The 19,769-nt window shown below is 46.5% G+C and overlaps 3 protein-coding genes across 3 annotated transcripts; 1 reads left to right on the top strand and 2 right to left on the bottom strand.

The window, feature by feature from the left end:
- Nucleotides 1–1,624: 1,624 nt before the first annotated feature.
- LOC124670420 (succinate dehydrogenase [ubiquinone] flavoprotein subunit, mitochondrial) lies at nucleotides 1,625–6,403 on the top strand. Its single transcript, XM_047206927.1, has 17 exons — nucleotides 1,625–1,785; nucleotides 2,006–2,161; nucleotides 2,725–2,812; nucleotides 3,012–3,158; nucleotides 3,238–3,378; nucleotides 3,628–3,713; nucleotides 3,798–3,890; nucleotides 3,978–4,041; nucleotides 4,216–4,359; nucleotides 4,449–4,636; nucleotides 4,717–4,891; nucleotides 4,978–5,148; nucleotides 5,326–5,395; nucleotides 5,483–5,603; nucleotides 5,691–5,728; nucleotides 6,013–6,209; nucleotides 6,261–6,403. Exons 1-16 carry the CDS (start codon nucleotides 1,711–1,713, stop codon nucleotides 6,113–6,115), a joined length of 1,860 nt encoding a protein of 619 aa, XP_047062883.1. The 5' UTR covers nucleotides 1,625–1,710; the 3' UTR covers nucleotides 6,116–6,209; nucleotides 6,261–6,403.
- A 35-nt stretch (nucleotides 6,404–6,438) lies between these two features.
- LOC124670421 (transcription termination factor MTERF2, chloroplastic) lies at nucleotides 6,439–10,309 on the bottom strand. Its single transcript, XM_047206928.1, has 6 exons — nucleotides 9,740–10,309; nucleotides 9,096–9,501; nucleotides 8,461–8,676; nucleotides 8,065–8,172; nucleotides 7,020–7,294; nucleotides 6,439–6,923 (listed from the first exon to the last, which is right to left on the bottom strand). Exons 1-6 carry the CDS (start codon nucleotides 10,279–10,281, stop codon nucleotides 6,668–6,670), a joined length of 1,803 nt encoding a protein of 600 aa, XP_047062884.1. The 5' UTR covers nucleotides 10,282–10,309; the 3' UTR covers nucleotides 6,439–6,667.
- Nucleotides 10,310–10,415: 106 nt separating this feature from the next.
- On the bottom strand, nucleotides 10,416–14,621 carry LOC124670419 (probable LRR receptor-like serine/threonine-protein kinase At2g16250). The gene is made up of 4 exons (XM_047206926.1): nucleotides 13,048–14,621; nucleotides 12,104–12,232; nucleotides 11,398–11,420; nucleotides 10,416–11,288 (listed from the first exon to the last, which is right to left on the bottom strand). The coding sequence occupies exons 1-4, from the start codon at nucleotides 14,619–14,621 to the stop codon at nucleotides 10,720–10,722; spliced, it is 2,295 nt and encodes a 764-aa protein (XP_047062882.1). The 3' UTR covers nucleotides 10,416–10,719.
- Nucleotides 14,622–19,769: the final 5,148 nt, after the last annotated feature.

Raw genomic sequence — 19,769 nt, 5'->3', positions numbered from 1 at the left:
CGTTTGTTTGCTCGATGCAGGATGTGCCGCGTTTCGTTTTCCTTGGCCATATTCGTGGACATGGCGCGCTCCACTTGAACCAGGAAGTGGCCTTCTCCTCCACGACACGACAAGGAACCTCACGCTTTGATCGGATTACGGATTCGCCCTTCACGCTTCTTATCCGCGATAAGAATTTCCCGTAACATATACTGGAATTATATTGTTCTTTCTTGTTCGGATTACGGATTCGCACACGGTAACTCTAGAGCTTTGTAATTTTCGCCGTTCCTAATTTTTGGGGCAACTGCAATTTACGTTGCCTTTTCATCCGGAACTTGCTCTGGTTTTAGCCTGTTCTTGCGCATTGTGACTTGTGAGGATTGAGGAAGAGTGAGTTTACTGTTGTCTAAGTTTAACTTTTTGTACTATGGTTGTAGTTTTATTTAAGTTGTAATAAATTGTTTCTCTTTTCTGCTATTTTTATCTTCTCCCAGGTATAGCAAATGTCATTTCTCTTAATTTATGTACTATTGGTACCTTATTATCTTTTATTTTTAGAGTAAAGGGCTAGCTGCCTGAAAATTTTCGGTTCACCAAGTTAGGCGTGTAGTGACCTATCAATGGCAGTAAAAGATGTATAGTGCTGCATTATCTATATGAGACTGGAAACACAAAATGGAGCAAGCTACATGTAGATTTTTTTTAAAAAAAAAAGGAAAAATTCAAAATTTGAAGTTTAAAAAAATCTAAGAAAAATGTATGTAGTCATTGATGTATATACTATAAGCATGCAAACTTTCAGTAAGATGTATTTTATATTCTAGGCTACACAAAAATGACAAAGTTTTGGATCTAAGTATATTTAGAGCCTATTTTCAAACCTCTATTTTTCCAGATTTTGTCATTTTCTTATAACCTGGAACAACAAGAATTTTGCATTGGGATTTTGCAAATTGTGAAAACCATCATTGACTACATCCGAATTTGTTTCCAGATTTTTTAAAACAAAATAAAATAAATAAAGAGCTACATGTAGCTCAGGAGCCATTTGTCCATACTCTATATGAGATACACTAATTCACGAAATAACTTAGGAGGTAAATAATATTGGTTTTCTTTTAAAGAATGTGCATTTCTCTAATATATTGAATTAATCGTGTTGCATCGTCCTTTACTCCTTCAAATACCTGAGGTCAAATAGTAAACATGTCATTTTTTTTCCTCGTTTCTCATGTGTTCATCATCTTGCCATCGAATCCCCGGCCATAATAACAACTTTAACCGCACTCTAACAAATGGTTATTTTTCGGTGGTTCTAGGTCCCGCGACTGCTAGAGAAGAGCAAACACTACACAAGAAGATTTTATATCACAATTGGATCTTTGAAAATTTATTTTCCATGCAACTTTAACATAGTAAATATTTGTATTCACTACCAAGGACAGATGATGACGAATATTAAATATTCTGCAAAAGATAGCCAAAAAAGAAGAAAAAAATGAAAGAGGGAAATAAAAAGCAGTGGCAGAACCGTAAAAGCTACCCAGCCACAAGGGCAAAGCCGTCCCATCTAAAACCCCTCTGCATAAACGACCTCCCCTTCCTTCGTCTTCTCCACCGCCACCGCCCTCTCTCCTCTCTTCTGCCCTCTCCCCGTGTGCACCACCGCCACCGCCCATCGCCGCCGGAGACACCCCCAACACGCGCGTGCCCTGAGATCCACTCGAGATGTGGCGCAGCTGCGTCTCGCGCGGCCTCTCCAGGGCCAAGGCCTCCGCCTCCAGGCTCTTCTCCACCACTTCGGTACGCTCGATCCCACCCTCGTCTCCGCTTCATCTGATCGACGTAGTTTTTGCCCGAAATTTTCGATTAATCTTGCAGTTGAACCCGGTTCCGGCGTTTTCTAGGTGGAAATTCTGCCTGTTTTCTCGAGTAATTTTGGTTTCCTGTGCGATCAGATGGTTTAGTGTTCGAGGAAATGTAAGGCGACTGATTGTTCTTTTGTTTCTGTGGGCACTCGCAGTCGTCGTACACGGTGGTGGACCACTCGTATGACGCGGTAGTGGTGGGCGCAGGTGGCGCAGGGCTCAGGGCGGCCATCGGGCTCTCGGAGCACGGCTTCAACACCGCCTGCATCACCAAGCTCTTCCCCACGCGGTCACACACCGTCGCGGCACAGGTATACTTATCATCGCATATTTCTGGGTGCCTGTTTATCCTGTTATTCTACTGAAATGAGATTCACGGAATTGTGAGTTATAAGATGTGAACTGGTTATTTACGTGTATGGTTTGGTCGGTAGTTTTGGAATACGATGATTAGGAGCAAAATAAATTACCATTTGGTTGGGAAATTTATTTTTCCTGATGCTGATCAAGTGAGTAAAAGAGTGGAAGGCAGTTAACTGGTTCTAAGCTGCTGAACTGAGCACTAGGTTGATCAAGGAAAAGATGCGATTGAGCACGCACGCAGCTGCACCCCTTCGATTAATTCTGTTGCAATTTGCAATGGGACATAGGGCATCTGTTGTCTGACTGCTGGGTTTCACAGTCGGCAGTTTGCTAGGAGGTAGTAAATAAAGTTTAGTACGGAATAAACAGAACTTCAACTGATAATTAGACCAAACATGATGGCTTTGGCACAACTAATTCGCACTGCTAGTTTTCCTTGAGCTATGAGTCACTGTCCGTTTTAGACTTTTAGTGGCTTTCGACGTGCACTAACATGTCACGTTATATGCAGGGGGGCATAAATGCTGCTCTCGGAAACATGAGCGAAGATGACTGGAGGTGGCATATGTATGATACAGTCAAGGGAAGCGACTGGCTTGGTAAGCCACAGATTTTGATGTTTTGGGGAACATACCTAGAGATTCTAATGATATCAGTTCTAGAGCTAATTTTTAAATGGCATCTTTATAAGCAAATGGACCATGTGTTCCATAGGAAAGCCCACCTCATTTTGAAGAGAACCAACAGAACCTTATTGAAATATATATCTTATAATATGCCATTTTTATTCACTTCCAGGTGATCAAGATGCTATCCAATATATGTGCAGAGAAGCACCAAAAGCTGTTATAGAACTTGAAAACTATGGATTGCCATTTTCAAGAACTGAAGATGGAAAGATCTACCAACGCGCCTTTGGAGGCCAGAGCTTAGATTTTGGGAAAGGTATTTTTTAACTTTAGCGTGAGAAGACAACCTTCATATGTATCTTATTCCTCATCCTATCATCTTCTGCTATAATTAGGTGGACAAGCCTACCGGTGTGCATGTGCTGCTGATAGGACAGGACATGCTATGCTCCACACGCTATATGGTCAAGCGATGAAGCATAACACACAGTTTTTTGTAGAATATTTTGCACTGGACCTTCTCATGGACAATGAAGGTAAGATAACCATGTTATTCAGGTTTGGCATGTTTCTTCGTACCTCGTATCTGGATCCAAGCTTGCTTATAACATAATCCCCCCTAAGTGTTTGTCGGCTCCTCTTCCATACTTATTATTCTGCCAATAACGAGATTCACACACTCGCACTTTTCTCTCTGCTTTCGGAGTTTTCGGATTGGATCCATGAAGATTGTTCTAGCTTTCCACAGTTACAGTTCTGTCAATTAACTCATGATGATATTTCAGGCAACTGCCAGGGAGTCATTGCATTAAACATGGAAGATGGCACCCTTCACCGTTTCCGTGCAACAAATACAATTATTGCCACAGGGGTAAGATCATATACGATTTATCGGTACAAATTGTTTCTCCTTTCTTACTTTAGCCATGAAACTGATTTTCGTTTATGGAAGTAGGGTTATGGACGGGCCTATTTCTCCGCAACCTCAGCTCACACATGTACTGGAGATGGCAATGCCATGGTTGCGCGTGCTGGTTTACCTCTTCAAGTTAGTTTTTTCCAATCTAGTGTGGATTTTGTAAGTTGATCTTCCATTATCCTGTTTGATTATGCTTGCGTGATATATGCATTGCAGGATCTCGAGTTCGTGCAGTTCCATCCTACAGGCATATATGGTGCTGGATGCCTCATCACTGAAGGTTGTATATACTAAACTATTTTTCTTCCTGTGTTGCCTTAGGGAAGCTTTTTATACATGTAACTCCTTTAGTTTATGCATTTCTGCATTTCTGCAGTTGATTTTGTACTTGTCTGTCAAGCCCCATTCTTTATCTGACTGCTTCTTTACCTTGTTGATCTCACACTATTTTCAGGATCCCGTGGTGAGGGTGGTATCCTTAGGAACAGTGAAGGTGAGCGTTTCATGGAAAGATATGCTCCTACTGCAAAGGATCTTGCTTCTCGTGATGTTGTTTCAAGATCTATGACAATGGAAATTAGAGAAGGACGTGGTGTTGGTAAGACATGGTCTTCTACTATTAAGTTCAAGCTGCCAAACATTGTGGCTTATTCACATCAACCTTTTTCTTTTGTCTGGTTATCTCAGGGCCATTGAAGGATCACATCTATTTGCATCTTAACCATCTTCCTCCTGAAGTTCTCAAGGAAAGACTTCCTGGTATATCTGAAACTGCTGCTATTTTTGCTGGTGTTGACGTCACCAAGGAGCCCATTCCAGTTCTGCCTACCGTTCACTACAACATGGGTGGGATCCCAACAAATTACCATGGGGAGGTTTGTGTTGAATAAGCATTGCACATGATTATGGATCACTTCTGCTGTTCTTCTAATAGGAGTTCTTTTTTACATAATAGGTTGTAGATATCAAGGGTGATAATCCAGATACTGTTATCCCCGGTTTAATGGCTGCCGGAGAAGCAGCGTGTGCATCTGTCCACGGTGCAAATCGTTTGGGTGCAAATTCACTTCTTGATATAGTTGTGTTTGGCAGAGCTTGTGCAAATAGGGTAGCTGAGATTTCTAGACCAGGCAAGTTACTTTCTTCTGTTTTGTATCTCATTTTCTTGCTTGGCTCTTCCTTATACACCTGATGTCAATGCCGCACTATATTGCAGGAGACAAGCAGAAACCTCTGGAAAATGGTGCAGGGGAGAAGACTATAGAATGGTTGGACAAGCTAAGAAATGCAAATGGGTCATTGCCAACTTCCAAGATTCGTCTCAACACACAACGGATTATGCAAAATAATGCTGCAGTTTTCCGTACACAGGAAACACTTGAAGAAGGTATTGAACATATATACTTTCTAGAGTCCATCACCATCATGTGTTCAGAATATATTTTATCTGTTTGAGCTAAGAGATATTCTGAGAGCTATTCGTAGCAAGAACATCATAAGTAGTAAAAGCCACTATTCTTGGTTATGAATATGATTCGTCAATGAATTCTTGCTGGCCTATTAGGTTGTCAGCTGATCAGCAAAGCATGGGAAAGTTACCATGACGTGAAGATCAGCGATCGAAGCCTCATATGGTATGTTATTCCTCTCAAGAATGGTATGAACTAGTTTGACTTGTATTCCTTGCATTAATTACTTATCTTCGTTATTTGTATTTGCAGGAATTCAGATTTGATAGAAACCATAGAGCTGGAAAACCTGTTGATAAATGCATGCATAACTATGTATTCAGCAGAGGCTCGGAAGGAAAGCAGAGGGGCTCATGCTCGCGAAGATTTCACGGTTTGCCACTTTGCTTGTTTGTTTTACTGTATCTTCCTTGCACCCACATGCTTCTGTGTAGTAATTGTTTCTCCTATTTGCTTACAGACAAGAGACGATGAGAAGTGGATGAAGCACTCGATGGGGTAAGTATCTTGATTGTCTTCTGTTCATTAAGCTTCATGTGGTCCGGGTAACATAAAATAATTTTGCGTGTTGATGGCGAAACAATATAACATTGTGTAATTCAATGTATAAACATACTTGCAAATGACTGGCATGATATATGTGGCATGCACCAATGGTTCCAAGAGCATGGAAGATAAATTCAGCAACGTATATCTACTATGGCATCATAATCTGCAACGTCCTGTGGCCATTTGACAGTGTGATCCTGGATTTCTGATGTAATTTGTGATCTGTTTTACAGGTACTGGGAGAATGAGAAGGTACGATTGGCATACAGGCCAGTCCATATGAACACACTGGATGATGAAATCGAGGCTTTCCCACCGAAAGCACGTGTATATTGATTAACGCTTATCGCATCTTGGCTGAGCAAGTTTGTTCAGTCGCAGATTTGTGATTGAGTATGGTTGTTAAGTGTCAGCTTGGCGATCGAGTAAGGTTTTTAATAAATCACGCAGTGGGTATGCTTTAGCTGAGAGCTTCACCAAGGTTTTTAATAAATCACGCAGTGGGTATGCTTTAGCTGAGAGCTTCACCTGAACTCTGTCCTGTATTTTGTGTAATCAATAAGAAAAAAGAATGCTAATGTCTTTCTGGTGACTAGTGTAAATGAAATTCTATTGAGTTGGTTTCATGCTCTAACATATACTCCAGTGTTTATGAGCTATGGTGAACTTTGTGCTCCTCCTGTTGCTCCGCAAGAATTCACCACATCTGGTGTTGTCACAAAGGTTCCAATAGGCTCACAGTGGGTACCACCAACAGCACAACACTTACCAACCACAATTTGAAACATGGATAGCTTTCTGATCTCCCCTTTGCCCACAAATCTGTACAAGTAGGACAAGGACGAACCCTTCTGTTTTAAAAGATGTATAGATACTGCGTGTTATGCGTTAAGCTTCCTCCATGCTGTCTTCACAATGTGCTGCTACACCTCCATCACCGGTAGGTGTATCCGGTGCAATTGATGTCTCTGGAGTAGCCTCTCCAGCTTCAAATCTCGCTCTCCTTTCGACAGCATCTCGCACCCTCTGCGCAAACTCCTCGTCTGAACCTGGCAGCATGTAGCGCAGCTTCATGTTAATCCTATTCGCCACCAGAACTTTGTGCCGGGGCTCTATCCTGTGCTCCAAAGAGTAACTGAAAAACCTGGGTACACCACAGCAGCAAGGCACAAGGATGAGAAACATAAAGCCTATATGATCTTGGTATTTTCAGAAGAGGATATGAGAGCTACGGACTCACCGGGGGAACTCGATAAGATCTTTGAGCGGCCGCACCATGACACGCCTGAGGTACTGGTATTTCGGCCTTAAAACATCCACATTGTATCGGAGAAGTGTTGGGAAGTCTGCAACCATCTGGCCAAGCACGAAATGGAAGATGCCCAGTGACCGGAAGTACTTGACGCTGACTTCCAATTTGTGCACGATGCTGCAGCCCATGAGTTGTGGGTCCAAGGCAATGACCTTCCCAATGTCATCCTGCGTTACTCCGGCTTTTGTCCTCAGGAATATAACCTGGGGTTAGAAGACACATGAGCCAAATAGAGAAGAACAAAGCACATGATATGTTACGTAAGTGTAAATGTGTAAACAAACACAAGAAAACTACATTAAGATGAACTGTGTTCCCTGTCCAGCTGCTTATCCAAAAATCACCATTGGCGTTTTCAGAAAAGGCACTAGGCCTGCTATTATTTATCAACATTTATCACACTTAACTTGCCATTCCTAGCTCCAGTAATGAAACCTAGTTGCAGGTTCACCCTTTAACTAGCTAACTGAAAGCTGATGTTCACACAACTGCTCATTCTTTGTCATGGTCCGGTGTGGAGGGTTGTGTTCTTCTATTTTATGTGCCCATTTTTCCTCACCAACTGCTAATTCGTACGTTTGTGCACTTTTAGCGGTTTAGGCCACGGTCACCATTGTGGGCATTGTAATTATGGCACATTGGTGTGTGTTCAGTAAAAAAATGACATGTTGTGTATTTATGCATCATGGTGAACTGATATTAAAAGGAACAAACTGCCCAGTGTATGCTCAGTTAGTATGGCAACTTAGGTCTAAAGCAGGACAAATATGAAAGGTTGAACAATGGTTTGGTTGTACTAAGGATGGAGTTTGAGCACTATACATGGAGCATATAATATTTTACTAACTGCAATTATCTGATGTACCTACATTTATCCTACTGAAAGCACTCTAAGACAGGGTGAATAAAATAACCATAAAGACTAGCCAACATTCATTACAACTCAAACTTAATAGATGGTATGAGAACGAACCACTGGCCGTAACTTCTTGTACAGGCTGTAAGTAAGTACAGGTGGGAACTTCACAAGCACATTGCCGACTGTATCATTCCTCACACCAATATCCTGTAGAAACTGTACCTGAAACAATCAATCGGATAGAAGTGAGAAGAGTCAACAGTCAACAAGCCATTTATGATTTATCAGCACAATCAGAGCCCAAAATCCAATTTGTACACATTGTGTTTGCTCAAATACAAAATTTAGTTACTCGGCTTCTATCTGAGTATGAAAGAACACGTTTAACAAATCATAATTCATTGTGTGGACAGGTTAACAAACCATACTATCCTGCAGAAAACAACTCACAAAAGAGTGTCCAATTAGCACGAAGAACTGAAAATATGCACACGTATTGCAAAGGGGTACCTTTGGTGCAATTACTGTCTCCAAATCAAGACAGAAAATCGTTGGTTGGACCACCAACATACGTTTCATACCATCCTTTGAAATGTTTAGATGGTACAGGTACTTGACAAGTGGCTTCCACCTTTCTTCAATGCTGCAGGCCATCAGCTGTGGCTTGAAAGCCAATATTTTTCCAAGCTCTTCAGTGCTCAAACCAAACTCTTTCAGATATTGAACCTGTGAGCAAGAATGTCACATGTTCAACAAAGGAACCATCACTATTCAATAAAATAAGCAGAAATATTGATGTCAAGAACTCAAGACAACACTACGCCGAAGTCTTATCCCATCTCCCAGAAGTACAGGATATGTTACTTTCACTAGTTTCATCATCAGGTCGAAATTAGACCGGCTGCCCCACCATCACATTGATCATATCCAAAAGGGGAAACTGTGACTTCAGTTTTATTCAACCAACAATAATGTTCTTCTAACAAGCGAAGAGAAGATAAATTGATCTTAAACCATCCAAAAATTAAACTGACTCTTGCATGATACAAGAGAAAGGGAATAAATTGCAGAAAAATGGTGTCTCCAAGTGGCCAAGGTTTAGAAGAAAAAAAGGCATGGACCAAAACTTAATGTGCAGCAAACACCTTACTGTTCATCTCTTGTAGGCTGAGAAACCCAAGAGCTTTAGGATAATCGTAGACCATAGTGCCGAAGTCATTCTCGTTCATTCCCATATCTGTATAAAACCGCACCCGTGTCTCTAGCTCATCGAAGGACAGAGTCAGCAGCTGCGGACATCTACTGACGACGTGGCCGATCCAGTCCCTCCTAACACCACATGACTCCAGATAGCCGACAATCTCTTCCAACTCTTCGAAGCTGCGGCTCATGAGGGACTCACCCCGTGCAAGCACACGTCCCAGAAATTCTCCTTTCACATAGATTGACCTCAGCCACTTGAGCATCCTCCTCACTTTCTCCAGATCGCCGGAGCAGGAGCAGACTACTTTCGCGATCTGGGGGTATGTCAAGGAGTTGTGCTTGAACCACCTGAAGTATGCAAACATATCGTTTCAATGCTAGTAGTGATGAAATTACTTGAGAGGAGTTTGCTAGGAAATACTGTGGGACGATACCATGATTAGGAGTTCGCACATTTTTTCATATAAGCGTGGTTTCTAGTGCTTCTGGTGGTAACATTGTTACAGTTCATGTGCCCAGTTTTCAGAAGAAATAAACAGGAATTCAACAAGAAAATAAAAAAAAAAAGTGAAGGGGCGACGTTTACTTGACTAGGTCGACCACGCCCGATTCCTGGATGTAGGTGCGTGCCCGCGCGTTGAAGGACTGGTGCGCGAGGTCGGGGCGGTCGCGGCGCATGGCGGCGGCCCCGACGACGACGTGGTCGACGAAGGGGGCCATCCGTGAGGTGAGGTTCTTGACGTAGGTGAGGCCCCCGGCCTTCCCGCCGCTGAGCGCGGCCACGAGCGCCTCGGCGGCCACGGCGCGGCGCACCTCGAGCGCGCGGCGCAGGACGTCATCGTCGGCCGGGACGTCGAGGTCCCCGGAGGAGTCCGGTGGGCGCGGTGGAGTGACAGAGCCCGGGAATCGGTGGGTGCGGCGCGGGGCGATGGAGGCCTCCTCTGCCACGAGGAGGGAAGGGGAGGGGGCTGGCGGGAGGATGGGGTAGTGGGTGGTTGTGGTTGTGGTGGGGTTCTGGAGGCGAGATGAGGCGGGAAGGAGGCGGCGCCGGCGAGGGCAGCCGGGGCTGGGGGTGTGGAGTGGGAGGTGAAGGCGGAGGTGGGAGCGTGGGAGAGTGGTGGCCGCCATTGGAGACGAGTGGAAGAAGGTGCAGCGGGGTTTAGCTCTATCCTGTCCCAGGGCTTAACCGCTGCTATCCACACAGCACAGACAGTCAGACAAGAACAAGGTAAACAGGCATGACCAGCCGTTACACAGCCAGGTTTGAATTAAACAAAATCAAATTTCTTAACACAGAACATTCCTATTTCAGACTAGGTATTACAAGATTATGTCAAGCTGAATGCGGTTTGGTCAAAAGAAACCCCATGTATTGTTGCTCTATGTGCACTCTGAAAACATACTGTAGCATGTGCCAATGAGAAAAAAAAACACAATTAACCTCTCTTTTATGCACAGTTCTCACGTCGAGAAGCCGAAGCCATGCACATCAGATGACAATTATACACAGGTAAACGATGAATCACGAACGCCGGAAATGAATACCGGATAAATATTTTTCTTTTTCTACACAACAACATCCTCGTCCAGCACTTGCGGGTCCGGAGCAATCTCCCGCAAGGATCTCTTGAAGGATGAGGAAGCTTCTCCGCCACTAATATGTGATCTAACTGAACCTCTGCGATCCAGCATTCTCCCTGACGCCGACATGATTTCGTAGCTCTGGTAACGATTTCCCTGGACAAAAGCGGATTGCCAGGAGCTCCGCGACGATGAGCTCCTCAACCTTGCGGAATTGGAGCGGGAGCCCGCTCGCACCACCCTTAGCGGGTTCTCCAAGGCTTTCAAGACGTAGCGAGCAGAGGGACGCCTTGACGGCTTCGAGTTCAGGCACGTCTTCGCGACAATCGCCACCGCCCATACTTCTTCAAGATGGTCCTCGTCGACGATAAGCAAAGGGTCGATGATATTTGTAATGCTATCCTTATCGTTGACGCTGATGCGATTTGTTGTGTTTGCCAGCCACTCCTCGGAGCCAGCATTGTTTGATCCACTTACACCAAAATTGCCTGTTACTAGCTCAAGGATCACCTTCCCAAAGCAGTAAACGTCATAGGAACTAGTTGCTGGCGGGACTGCAATATAAGAAAGACACGGAAACAAAGAGTAACTTAAACAATGAAACTTCCGATTATCATTATAATAAATTGTTTATTTGTATATTGATATGAAAGTAGCATGCACCTGATGCGTTCTTGTCAAGAGACCTGTCAAAAGGAAGTGCCAGTTACAAACGTCAGTTCAGAAAACTAGAGAAGCTTTACAAAATAACATATAGTTTGTTTCAAGCAGACAAGGTTGTAGTTTGCTCAATCAACTATAGACAATAGGATCAGAAAGCAGTAGGTGTGTGACCAAACAATGATCAGCCCGCAACCAATCAAAATATGACAGAACACAAGAATTGTTACTACATGATGGTTCTGATTTCAAAAATTTGCAGTCCTAGAAACTGGTACTGAAAAATCCTTTACTGAGTCCTTACTTGGTGTGCCATTTGACAAATAAAAGGCACTTATTAACAAAACTCAACACTGTTAGCATACTGTACTATCTTTTTAGTTAGTACCAGTCAAATCAGCAAGCACTGGGATAATAATTTAATAACAATACAGTCAAGCAAATTCATGAATACAAATTATTTAGATTAGTGTCTCTAATTTCTTTCCATACATAGGATCACCAACGACCTATAATTGGGATTGCTTTACCTTCCATTGGTTTCCATATTTATTTTGCTTGCAAATTAATACTACATAAGCTTAACACCAACCAAACTCAATTTTTTTTTTATATTGAACTCAGTAGTTAATAAGCAAGGTAGTTAGTTTCTTCTAAACCTAACGCCAAAATCTGTAGGAAAAAAAAGGCAAACAGGTTGCAATCTTACTTTGATGATCTCAAAATCCGGGTGAAAACATTCTGGCTTCCTGCACTTTGCTGAGCGCATATGTTACTCATACTACCCAGTCGCACTTCAAATTTATCATCAAGAAGAACACTACTTGCTTGGATATCTCTACAATTACAATACAAAAATCAGATCTCAGAACATAATAATTCAAATATCAAGAAGGACATCGAAAAAGAAGATTAAAGAATTAAGCAATATCATGTCTGTGGAGATAAGGCTTGTAAACTTACAATACTTGATCTCACCTACTAACAGGTGATAACATTTGCTAGTCAAAGTAATACAAGATGGCAACAAAGGATAAAGCAGTCAAAACAGGCAGGTGGAACAAAAGATGACCACTACCATTTAGGTCAAAAGTATAATATTGGAATAATTGATGACGGCTGCAGAACACAGTTGGTAAACTATGAAATAAGATGCTGCACAACAGTCTAAGTCTATCAAAAGAATTACTAACATATATCAACTCTATCTTCATTGTATGAACTCTACATTTCCTTTCACGCAAAATATATGCCTTTCTTGAGATGAGCATATATGCTTTGTAAAGGAACCACACATACATGGTAGAAAAACACACAAGCAAGTAACACTTTCTACGAAGCAAAATAACCAGAAAATGACAAGTCATATCAAAACATATACTTGTACATCGGGTCAGTTATTCTAAAAATAGAAAAATCATAGTTTGTTCAGACTGGGGAATAATTGGTCAAACAAAGTTTCTGCCTCGATAAATATGGCATGTACCCGTGTTTTCAAAAGCCTCAAAGCATAACCACCACTTAAGAAGACCCCAGCAATCATCATAAACTAACTAATGGTTGAAAATTGAAACCAATAGCATACCCCAAGCAAACTGGCAAATGAATCAACAAGATGTCCATAGTAGCAAACAAAAAAGTAGATAAATATACCTGTGAACGAGCGGCGGGCTGCACTCGTCATGAAGGAAGCACATGGCCTCGGCTACACCAATGGCGATCTTGAGTCTAGTTATCCAATCCAACGAGGGCAAGCCATCTTCGGTGTCCACAGGTTTCTTGTGCAACGCGTTGGTCAAGTCCGCCTTGGGCATATACTTGTAGGCCAGAAATTCTTCATCGCCGTTGGCCAAATGGCCGAGCAACGGAACAATCCTCTGATGCGAGTACCTAGAGTAGAAGTCCAGTTCGCCTGAATTCTTGTTGGCACTCTTTGCACCGATTTTCTTCACGATGATGTCAGCACCATTCTCCAAGACACCATGGTAAATATCCCCCGAATGGCCGTGCTTGAGGAGGTTATCGTCGGCAAAGCCCCCGGTGGCATGGACCAACTTCTCAAAGGACAGGTCGCCAAAATCAGGTAGTGTGTCCTTAGGAGTGGTGCTGGCTGTCGGCGACATTGCCACTGGCGATGACGCTACCGGATTTACGCTGCTGTCCCTCCTACGCACGCCGCGTGCAGCTTCCTCATTTGTTTCCACTCCTCCTCTTTGTCTGCTCCTGCTGCTTCTCCTCCTCATATAACAGAGCAGCAATGCAAGCAAAAACAGAGCCATCAATGCTGCGGCGGCAGCAATAATTCCAATAAGTAGATTTTTGGAGATTTTCTGGCTCTTGTCAGACGATGGCTGAGGCTGAGGCGAAGGGGTGGGCGCAGGAATATCAACAAGCCTGGCCCCTTGCCTCGTATAGAACTCCTCGCAATCAGCACGGCGGCGCTGACCAGGCGCGCCAGAGAAGCAATTGGTGGTGACATCCACCGTTGCATCGGATCCATCCCAAATCCCGTCGAGGTAGTTGGCCGACACGTCCACGAGGCGAAACTTTGCCTTGAGCGCCCCGACGGCGTAGGTGGCGACGCCGTAGAGGGAGTTCCCTGAAACGTTGAATAGCTCGGCGGCCCCGTCGCCGGCGGCGAGCGAGACGTTGGGCAGGCCCCCGGTGAAGTTGTTGGCGGAGAGGTCGAGAACGCGGAGGGTCCTGACGGAGAGGAGTTGGTCCGGGACTGGGCCCGAGAGGCTGTTCCCGGAGAGGAGAAGGCGGGTGAGGTTACCCGAGGCGCCGAGGTTGGCTGGGAGCGTGCCATTGACCGACGCGGAGCGGAGGTCGAGCACCGCGAGGGGGGGAGGGAGGGCGGTGGCGAACCACGGTGGGAGGGGGCCCGGGAGCGGGAACCCGGAGGCGTTGAAGAGCTCGAGGGACGTGAGGGTCTGTAGACCGTCGAGGGAGAAGGATGGTGCCCGGCTCGCGAGGCGCGTGCGGCGGAGGCCGGAGACGGTGAGGGAGACGACGCGGCCCGCGCGGCAGGTCACCCCCGCCCAGGCCGTGCACGGGTCGGCCTTGAGGGGCCAGTCCCGCGCGCGGAGGCCGAGCGAGGCTCGTAGGCTGTGGAGCCCCGCCCGGTCCGACCGCGACGCGAGCGGCTGCGGCTGCTGCTGCGCGACGGCCGCCGCCACGGCCCCCAGGATGGCCACGGCGGACAGGAGGAGCCGCCGCGGGAGCATTGGTGGCGCCGGGAGGGGGAGCGGCCGGTGCTGCTGAGGGGCTAGGGCGCGGGCGGCGGCGTGGCCATGGAGGCGGGCGGGCGAGGTGTTTGGGAGAATGCTTGTGGGCAGCAGAGCAGGAAGACGTGGTGGGAGGAGTTGACCACGCGCAGGTGGCAGGGAGCGAGGAGCGGGCGAGAGAAGCAAGAAACGAAACCGGCATGTGTACGGGGGATTATTAATTGTTAAATTAATAGTAGTATAAAGAGGGAGGGAGGCTGGGTGGGGGCCACGTCCAGCCGTCGCAGATCGCTTTCACGTGGGCCTGGACTGCACGTCTCACGGGCTCGGCGCTGCGCTGCTTCAATGCGGGCCGTGCCCCACCGGTGGGGAGGCGACCGCCGCGGCCCGGCGGGCGGGCGAGACTGGCCCACCTGTCCGTGACCGAAGTATACGTGTGGGACCGGCCCGACGTGTATGTGGCGTTGGCCGCTCGGCTTTGACGCGGGTTCGTGCCGACGGACGAATGTTCCTTCTGTCGACTGTCGATGTGCTTCTTGTCTGCATCACTTTTGCTCTTGCGAATTGATGGAGTAGTAAGTAGGTTTGCTCTGATATTGTTAGGAATTTCTGTGGTGACCCTAGACCCACTACTTGAGGACCTACACTGTATTAGAAGATAACACTCTCACAATGTGGTATGTAACTCAACACATTATTAAATGCTTCAAGTACAACTCTTTACTGGCTACCTCTCTACAATAGCCCTTATACACAAGTTTTGAATTTTAATTTTTTTAGGGACATTAAATTGACACAATGCTTACAGCATCGCTCAAAGCGAGTTCAACTACAGCATGTGGAAAGTCGGCCAACCAAATGTTACGGGCGTCAGAGAACCTGGCTAGCTTTGCACCGTACTCCCTCTGTTCCATTCTATAGTGTTTATAGTTTTTTGGCACGGAAATTAGCGCAAGAGTATTTTTTTACACAAGACCCCCTTGCTGAATGATTTGAGATCAATGTAAAATTTGGGAAATCCATATCTTCCTAACTTAGTATAACAAATTCCACAAATCTCTCTCGTTGATTCTCCATATATGTGCAGCCAAGTTCAATTAAGGAAAGTAAAACATTGCTGCCTAATTTTAAGAAATCGTTGGGCCATGTATTAGGAATCTCACTTAATTGTTTCCAATTTTGTATGGATTTTTGCTCACGCATGTTGTGTGGGAGCTGAACGGGGAGGGGGTAATTAAAAAAAGCCAAGCTACAACCTTATATTCTGAAACAAATGCCAAAAATCTATAGGCACTATAGAAAGGAACAGAGGGAGTATTAAGGTTTATCCCAGTAGGCCGCACAAAACATCCGTGTAGCAGCGATCTAGCTTTGTGTATGTCCTTGTAGATGCTCCAGATTTTTGATCCGTTGGGTACTTGATTGTTTGTCGCGAAGCTGCAGACAGTGCGCTCGATTTAAGAACAGGACACCTCCGGGTTCGAGTCGATGCCCAGTATGCAAGCCGGCCAGCATCGCCTTCGCTTCAGCTTCTTCTACAGACTGGCATAAGCTTGCACTCTGGCTTCACCAATGGCCGCCTCACCAGTCTGTGGCACGAACGCCGCATCTACATTGACCTTTATGGTTCCTCCGGAGGAGGGGTCCAATATTTCTGAATTACATCCGCATCTACGAAGGACGAATGTTCCTTCTGTCGACTGTCAATGTGCTTCTTGTCTGCATCACTTTTTTTTCGCGAAAACGCAAAAGACTTGCGTTTCGATGCATTGATAGATAGAAAAGGTTATATGTACATGTCCACAAAGGACCAACACCCCGCACTACAACTCGACCCAAGAAAGGAGACCTAGCCTAGGGGAGAATCTGGCGGACACCCCGGGCTCCCGCGCTCGCCTATCGTTGCGCCTCGGTCTTGATGTCGTTGAGCAAGGAAGACACCGAAGGCTGTGCGTTGTCAAAGATCGCAGCATCCCGGTGCTTCCAGATCCACCACGCCGTGAGCATGATTATCGACGATGTACCTTTGCGCAACTGGCGGGGAGCGGTCCGCACCGTCTGCGACCACCACTCCACGAAGTCTCCCTCAGAAGTCGGAGGCCCTGAGGTGGATCGAATCCACGAGAGGACCTCGAACCAGATCGTCCTGGAGAATGAGCATCCGAGTGAGTAGATGCGTCATAGTCTCCTCGGATTGGTCACACAGTGGGCATGCGGGCGCATGTGGAAGACCACGACGCGCCGGCCTCTCACCCGTCCAACACCTGTCCCGGACAGGCCAGCCATATAAAGAATTTCACCCTAGGAGGCGCCCGGGATCTCCGAGTTCAACTCCCATGATGCCGAGGTGACCCCCCCCCACTGGAAGAGGGCCTCATAGCAAGAATGGGAGGTGTACCGGCCGTCCGTCGTCCACAACCAGGTCAGCGTGTCTTGTTCCTCCGAAAGCTGGACTTCCCTCAGCCTGCCCCAAAGTTGCACATATTGCCATAGTGCAAGGGCACTCGGTGCTCCAGCTATGTCGGGAATCCAGGTGCGCTCTACCAGTGCCTGACGCACCGTACGCACCTTCCTGCGCCGTTTAGGAACCAGCGCGAACACCTCTGGCGCCATCTCCTTGATGGACCTGCCGTCCAACCAACGGTCCTCCCAGAAGAGAGCGGATTCTCCGTTACCCACTATCATCGAGGTGGAGGCCGCAAAGATGTCCAGCTCTGCCTTCGAGAACTGCATGTCCAGCCCGCGCCATGGACGTCGGGGGTCCGTGTGCATCCTCCATAGGCACCGCACCCTAAGGCTTATGGCCATCCGTGCAAGGTCGGGGATCCCCAGCCCCCCTAGGTTAAGCGGTCGGCATACCCTTGCCCAGTTCACGTGGCAATGACCTCCATTGGCCTCGGCCCGGCCCACCCGGAGGAACCCTCGTAGGATCTTGTTGATCTGTTTGAGGGTCTTTTTGTTCGGGGCCGGTACCATTAGTTGGTGCAGCGGGATTGCCGCGAGTACAGCTCGGATCAGCGCCAAACGTCCGGCTTGCGGCATCATGGATGCCCGCCAAGTCGGGAGTTTGTCAGCTAGCCTGTCCAAAAGCGGCTGGAAAGTCTCGGCCTAGTAGACAGGGGAATGCCCAGGTACTTCACCGGAAAAGGCGCTAGCTGGCACTCCATGTGTCCCGCGACAGCCACGCGCTTCCTCATCCGAACGAGCAATAGGGGACACTGAGCACTTAGCGAAGTTGGTGCGTAGACCAGAAGCCTGTCCAAAAAGCTCCAGAATGCCGCGGACCGCCCTCAGGTCTGCCTCGTCCGGGTGACAGAAGATCACCACATCATCCGCATATAGCGACACAGAGGTCGCCATATCACGCCGCGCCAACCGTCGCAGCATACCCAGCTCAGCTGCCTTGGCGAGCACCTTGTTGAGCGAGTTCATCACTAGGACAAACAACGATGGCGACAGGGGGTCCCCTGTCTCAGTCCCCTCCGGTGCCAGATCGGGGGGCCTGGCTCGCCATTGAGCATCACCCGAGTACTGGCCGTGGCCAGCAGCAGAGAGACAATCTCTCGGAACCTCGGCCCAAACCCTATCTTCTGGAGAACCTCCATGAGGAAACCCCAGGATACCGAGTCGAAAGCCCGAGCAATATCCAGCTTCAGCATCACCCTCGGCTCCTTCCCTCTGTGCAGGAAACGAGCTGTCTGCTGGACCAACATGAAGTTGTCGTGGATGCACCTTTTGCGAATGAAGGCGCATTGGTTGCGATCCACAAGCGACTCCATCCGAGGTGCCAGCCTAGTAGCCAAAGTCTTCGCCACTGATGTCTACGGGAGCTTCTATTCTTGTAGACAGTGTTGGGCCTCCAAGAGCAGAGGTTTGTAGAACAGCAGCAAGTTTCCCTTAAGTGGATCACCCAAGGTTTATCGAACTCAGGGAGGAAGAGGTCAAAGATATCCTTCTCATGCAACCCTGCAACCACAAAGCAAGAAGTCTCTTGTGTCCCCAACACACCTAATAGGTGCACTAGTTCGGCGAAGAGATAGTGAAATACAGGGTGGTATGAATAAGTAGTAGCAACGGCACCGAAAAGTGCTTTGCCCGGGACGAGTAAACAAGCGATAGTAACGCAGACAGTAGTAACGCAGTAAAACAAGTAAACAAGCAGCCGATAGCGATATTTAGGAACAAGGCCTAGGGATTAGACTTTCGCTAGTGGACACTCTCAACATTGATCACATAACGAATAGATAAATGCATACTCTACACTCTTGTTGGATGATGAACACATTGCGTAGGATTACACGAACCCTCAATGCCGGAGTTAACAAGCTCCACAATAATGCTCATATTTTAGTAACCTTTAGTGTAAGATAGATCAAAAGACTAAACCAAGTACTAGCATAGCATGCACACTGTCACCTTCATGCATATGTAGGAGGAATAGATCACATCAATATTATCATAGCAATAGTTAACTTCGCAATCTACAAGAGATCATGATCATAGCATAAACCAAGTACTAACACGGTGCACACACTCGTCACCTTTGCACACGTGCAGGGAGGAATAAAACTACTTTAATAACACATCACTAGAGTAGCACATAGATAAATTGTGATACAAAACATATTGCAATCATAAAGAGATATAAATAAGCACCTCACTATGCCATTCAACGAGTGAATAAGTATTCGTGAAATATAGCTTAAGAGACCCACACGGTGCACACACTCGTCACCTTTACACACGTGGGACAAGGAGTCTCCGGAGATCACATAAGTAAAACTCACTTGACTAGCATAGTGACATCTAGATTACAAGCATCATCATATGAATCTCAATCATGTAAGGCAGCTCATGAGATTATTGTATTGAAGCACATAGGAGAGAGATGAACCACATAGCTACCGAGTACAGCCCCGAGCCTCGATGGAGAACTACTCCCTCCTCATGGGAGCAGCAGCGGTGATGAAGATGGCGGTGGAGATGGCAGCGGTGTCGATGGAGAAGCCTTCCGGGGGCACTTCCCCGCTCCGGCAGCGTGCCGGAACAGAGACTCCTGTCCCCCAGATCTTGGCTTCGCGATGGCGGCGGCTCTGGAAGGTTTTCCGTATCGTGGTTTTTCGCCTCAGGGGTTTCGCGACGGAGGCT

The sequence above is a fragment of the Lolium rigidum genome, chromosome 7 (assembly GCF_022539505.1).
Source record: "Lolium rigidum isolate FL_2022 chromosome 7, APGP_CSIRO_Lrig_0.1, whole genome shotgun sequence".
NCBI classification, from domain to species: Eukaryota; Viridiplantae; Streptophyta; class Magnoliopsida; order Poales; family Poaceae; genus Lolium; species Lolium rigidum.
The sequence above is the reverse complement of the archived record's forward strand: the minus strand, read 5'-3'. Positions and strand labels throughout refer to the sequence as shown.

Bases quoted from the DNA above. Each gene is read 5' to 3' on its own strand.
- LOC124670420 (XM_047206927.1), top strand. From the start codon at position 1,711: ATGTGGCGCAGCTGCGTCTCGCGCGGCCTCTCCAGGGCCAAGGCCTCC. The intron at 2,813-3,011 runs GTAAGCCACAGA...ATTCACTTCCAG, and splicing joins CAAGGGAAGCGACTGGCTTG to GTGATCAAGATGCTATCCAA. The intron at 4,892-4,977 runs GCAAGTTACTTT...ACTATATTGCAG, and splicing joins AGCTGAGATTTCTAGACCAG to GAGACAAGCAGAAACCTCTG.
- LOC124670421 (XM_047206928.1), bottom strand. From the start codon at position 10,281: ATGGCGGCCACCACTCTCCCACGCTCCCACCTCCGCCTTCACCTCCCA. The intron at 8,677-9,095 runs GTGTTTGCTGCA...TCTTGCTCACAG, and splicing joins TACAAGAGATGAACAGTAAG to GTTCAATATCTGAAAGAGTT. The intron at 8,173-8,460 runs GTACCCCTTTGC...TGATTGTTTCAG, and splicing joins AGACAGTAATTGCACCAAAG to GTACAGTTTCTACAGGATAT.
- LOC124670419 (XM_047206926.1), bottom strand. From the start codon at position 14,621: ATGCTCCCGCGGCGGCTCCTCCTGTCCGCCGTGGCCATCCTGGGGGCC. The intron at 11,421-12,103 runs GTAAGATTGCAA...TCCTTTTGACAG, and splicing joins CGGATTTTGAGATCATCAAA to GTCTCTTGACAAGAACGCAT. The intron at 11,289-11,397 runs GTGCATGCTACT...CTTATATTGCAG, and splicing joins TCTTGACAAGAACGCATCAG to TCCCGCCAGCAACTAGTTCC.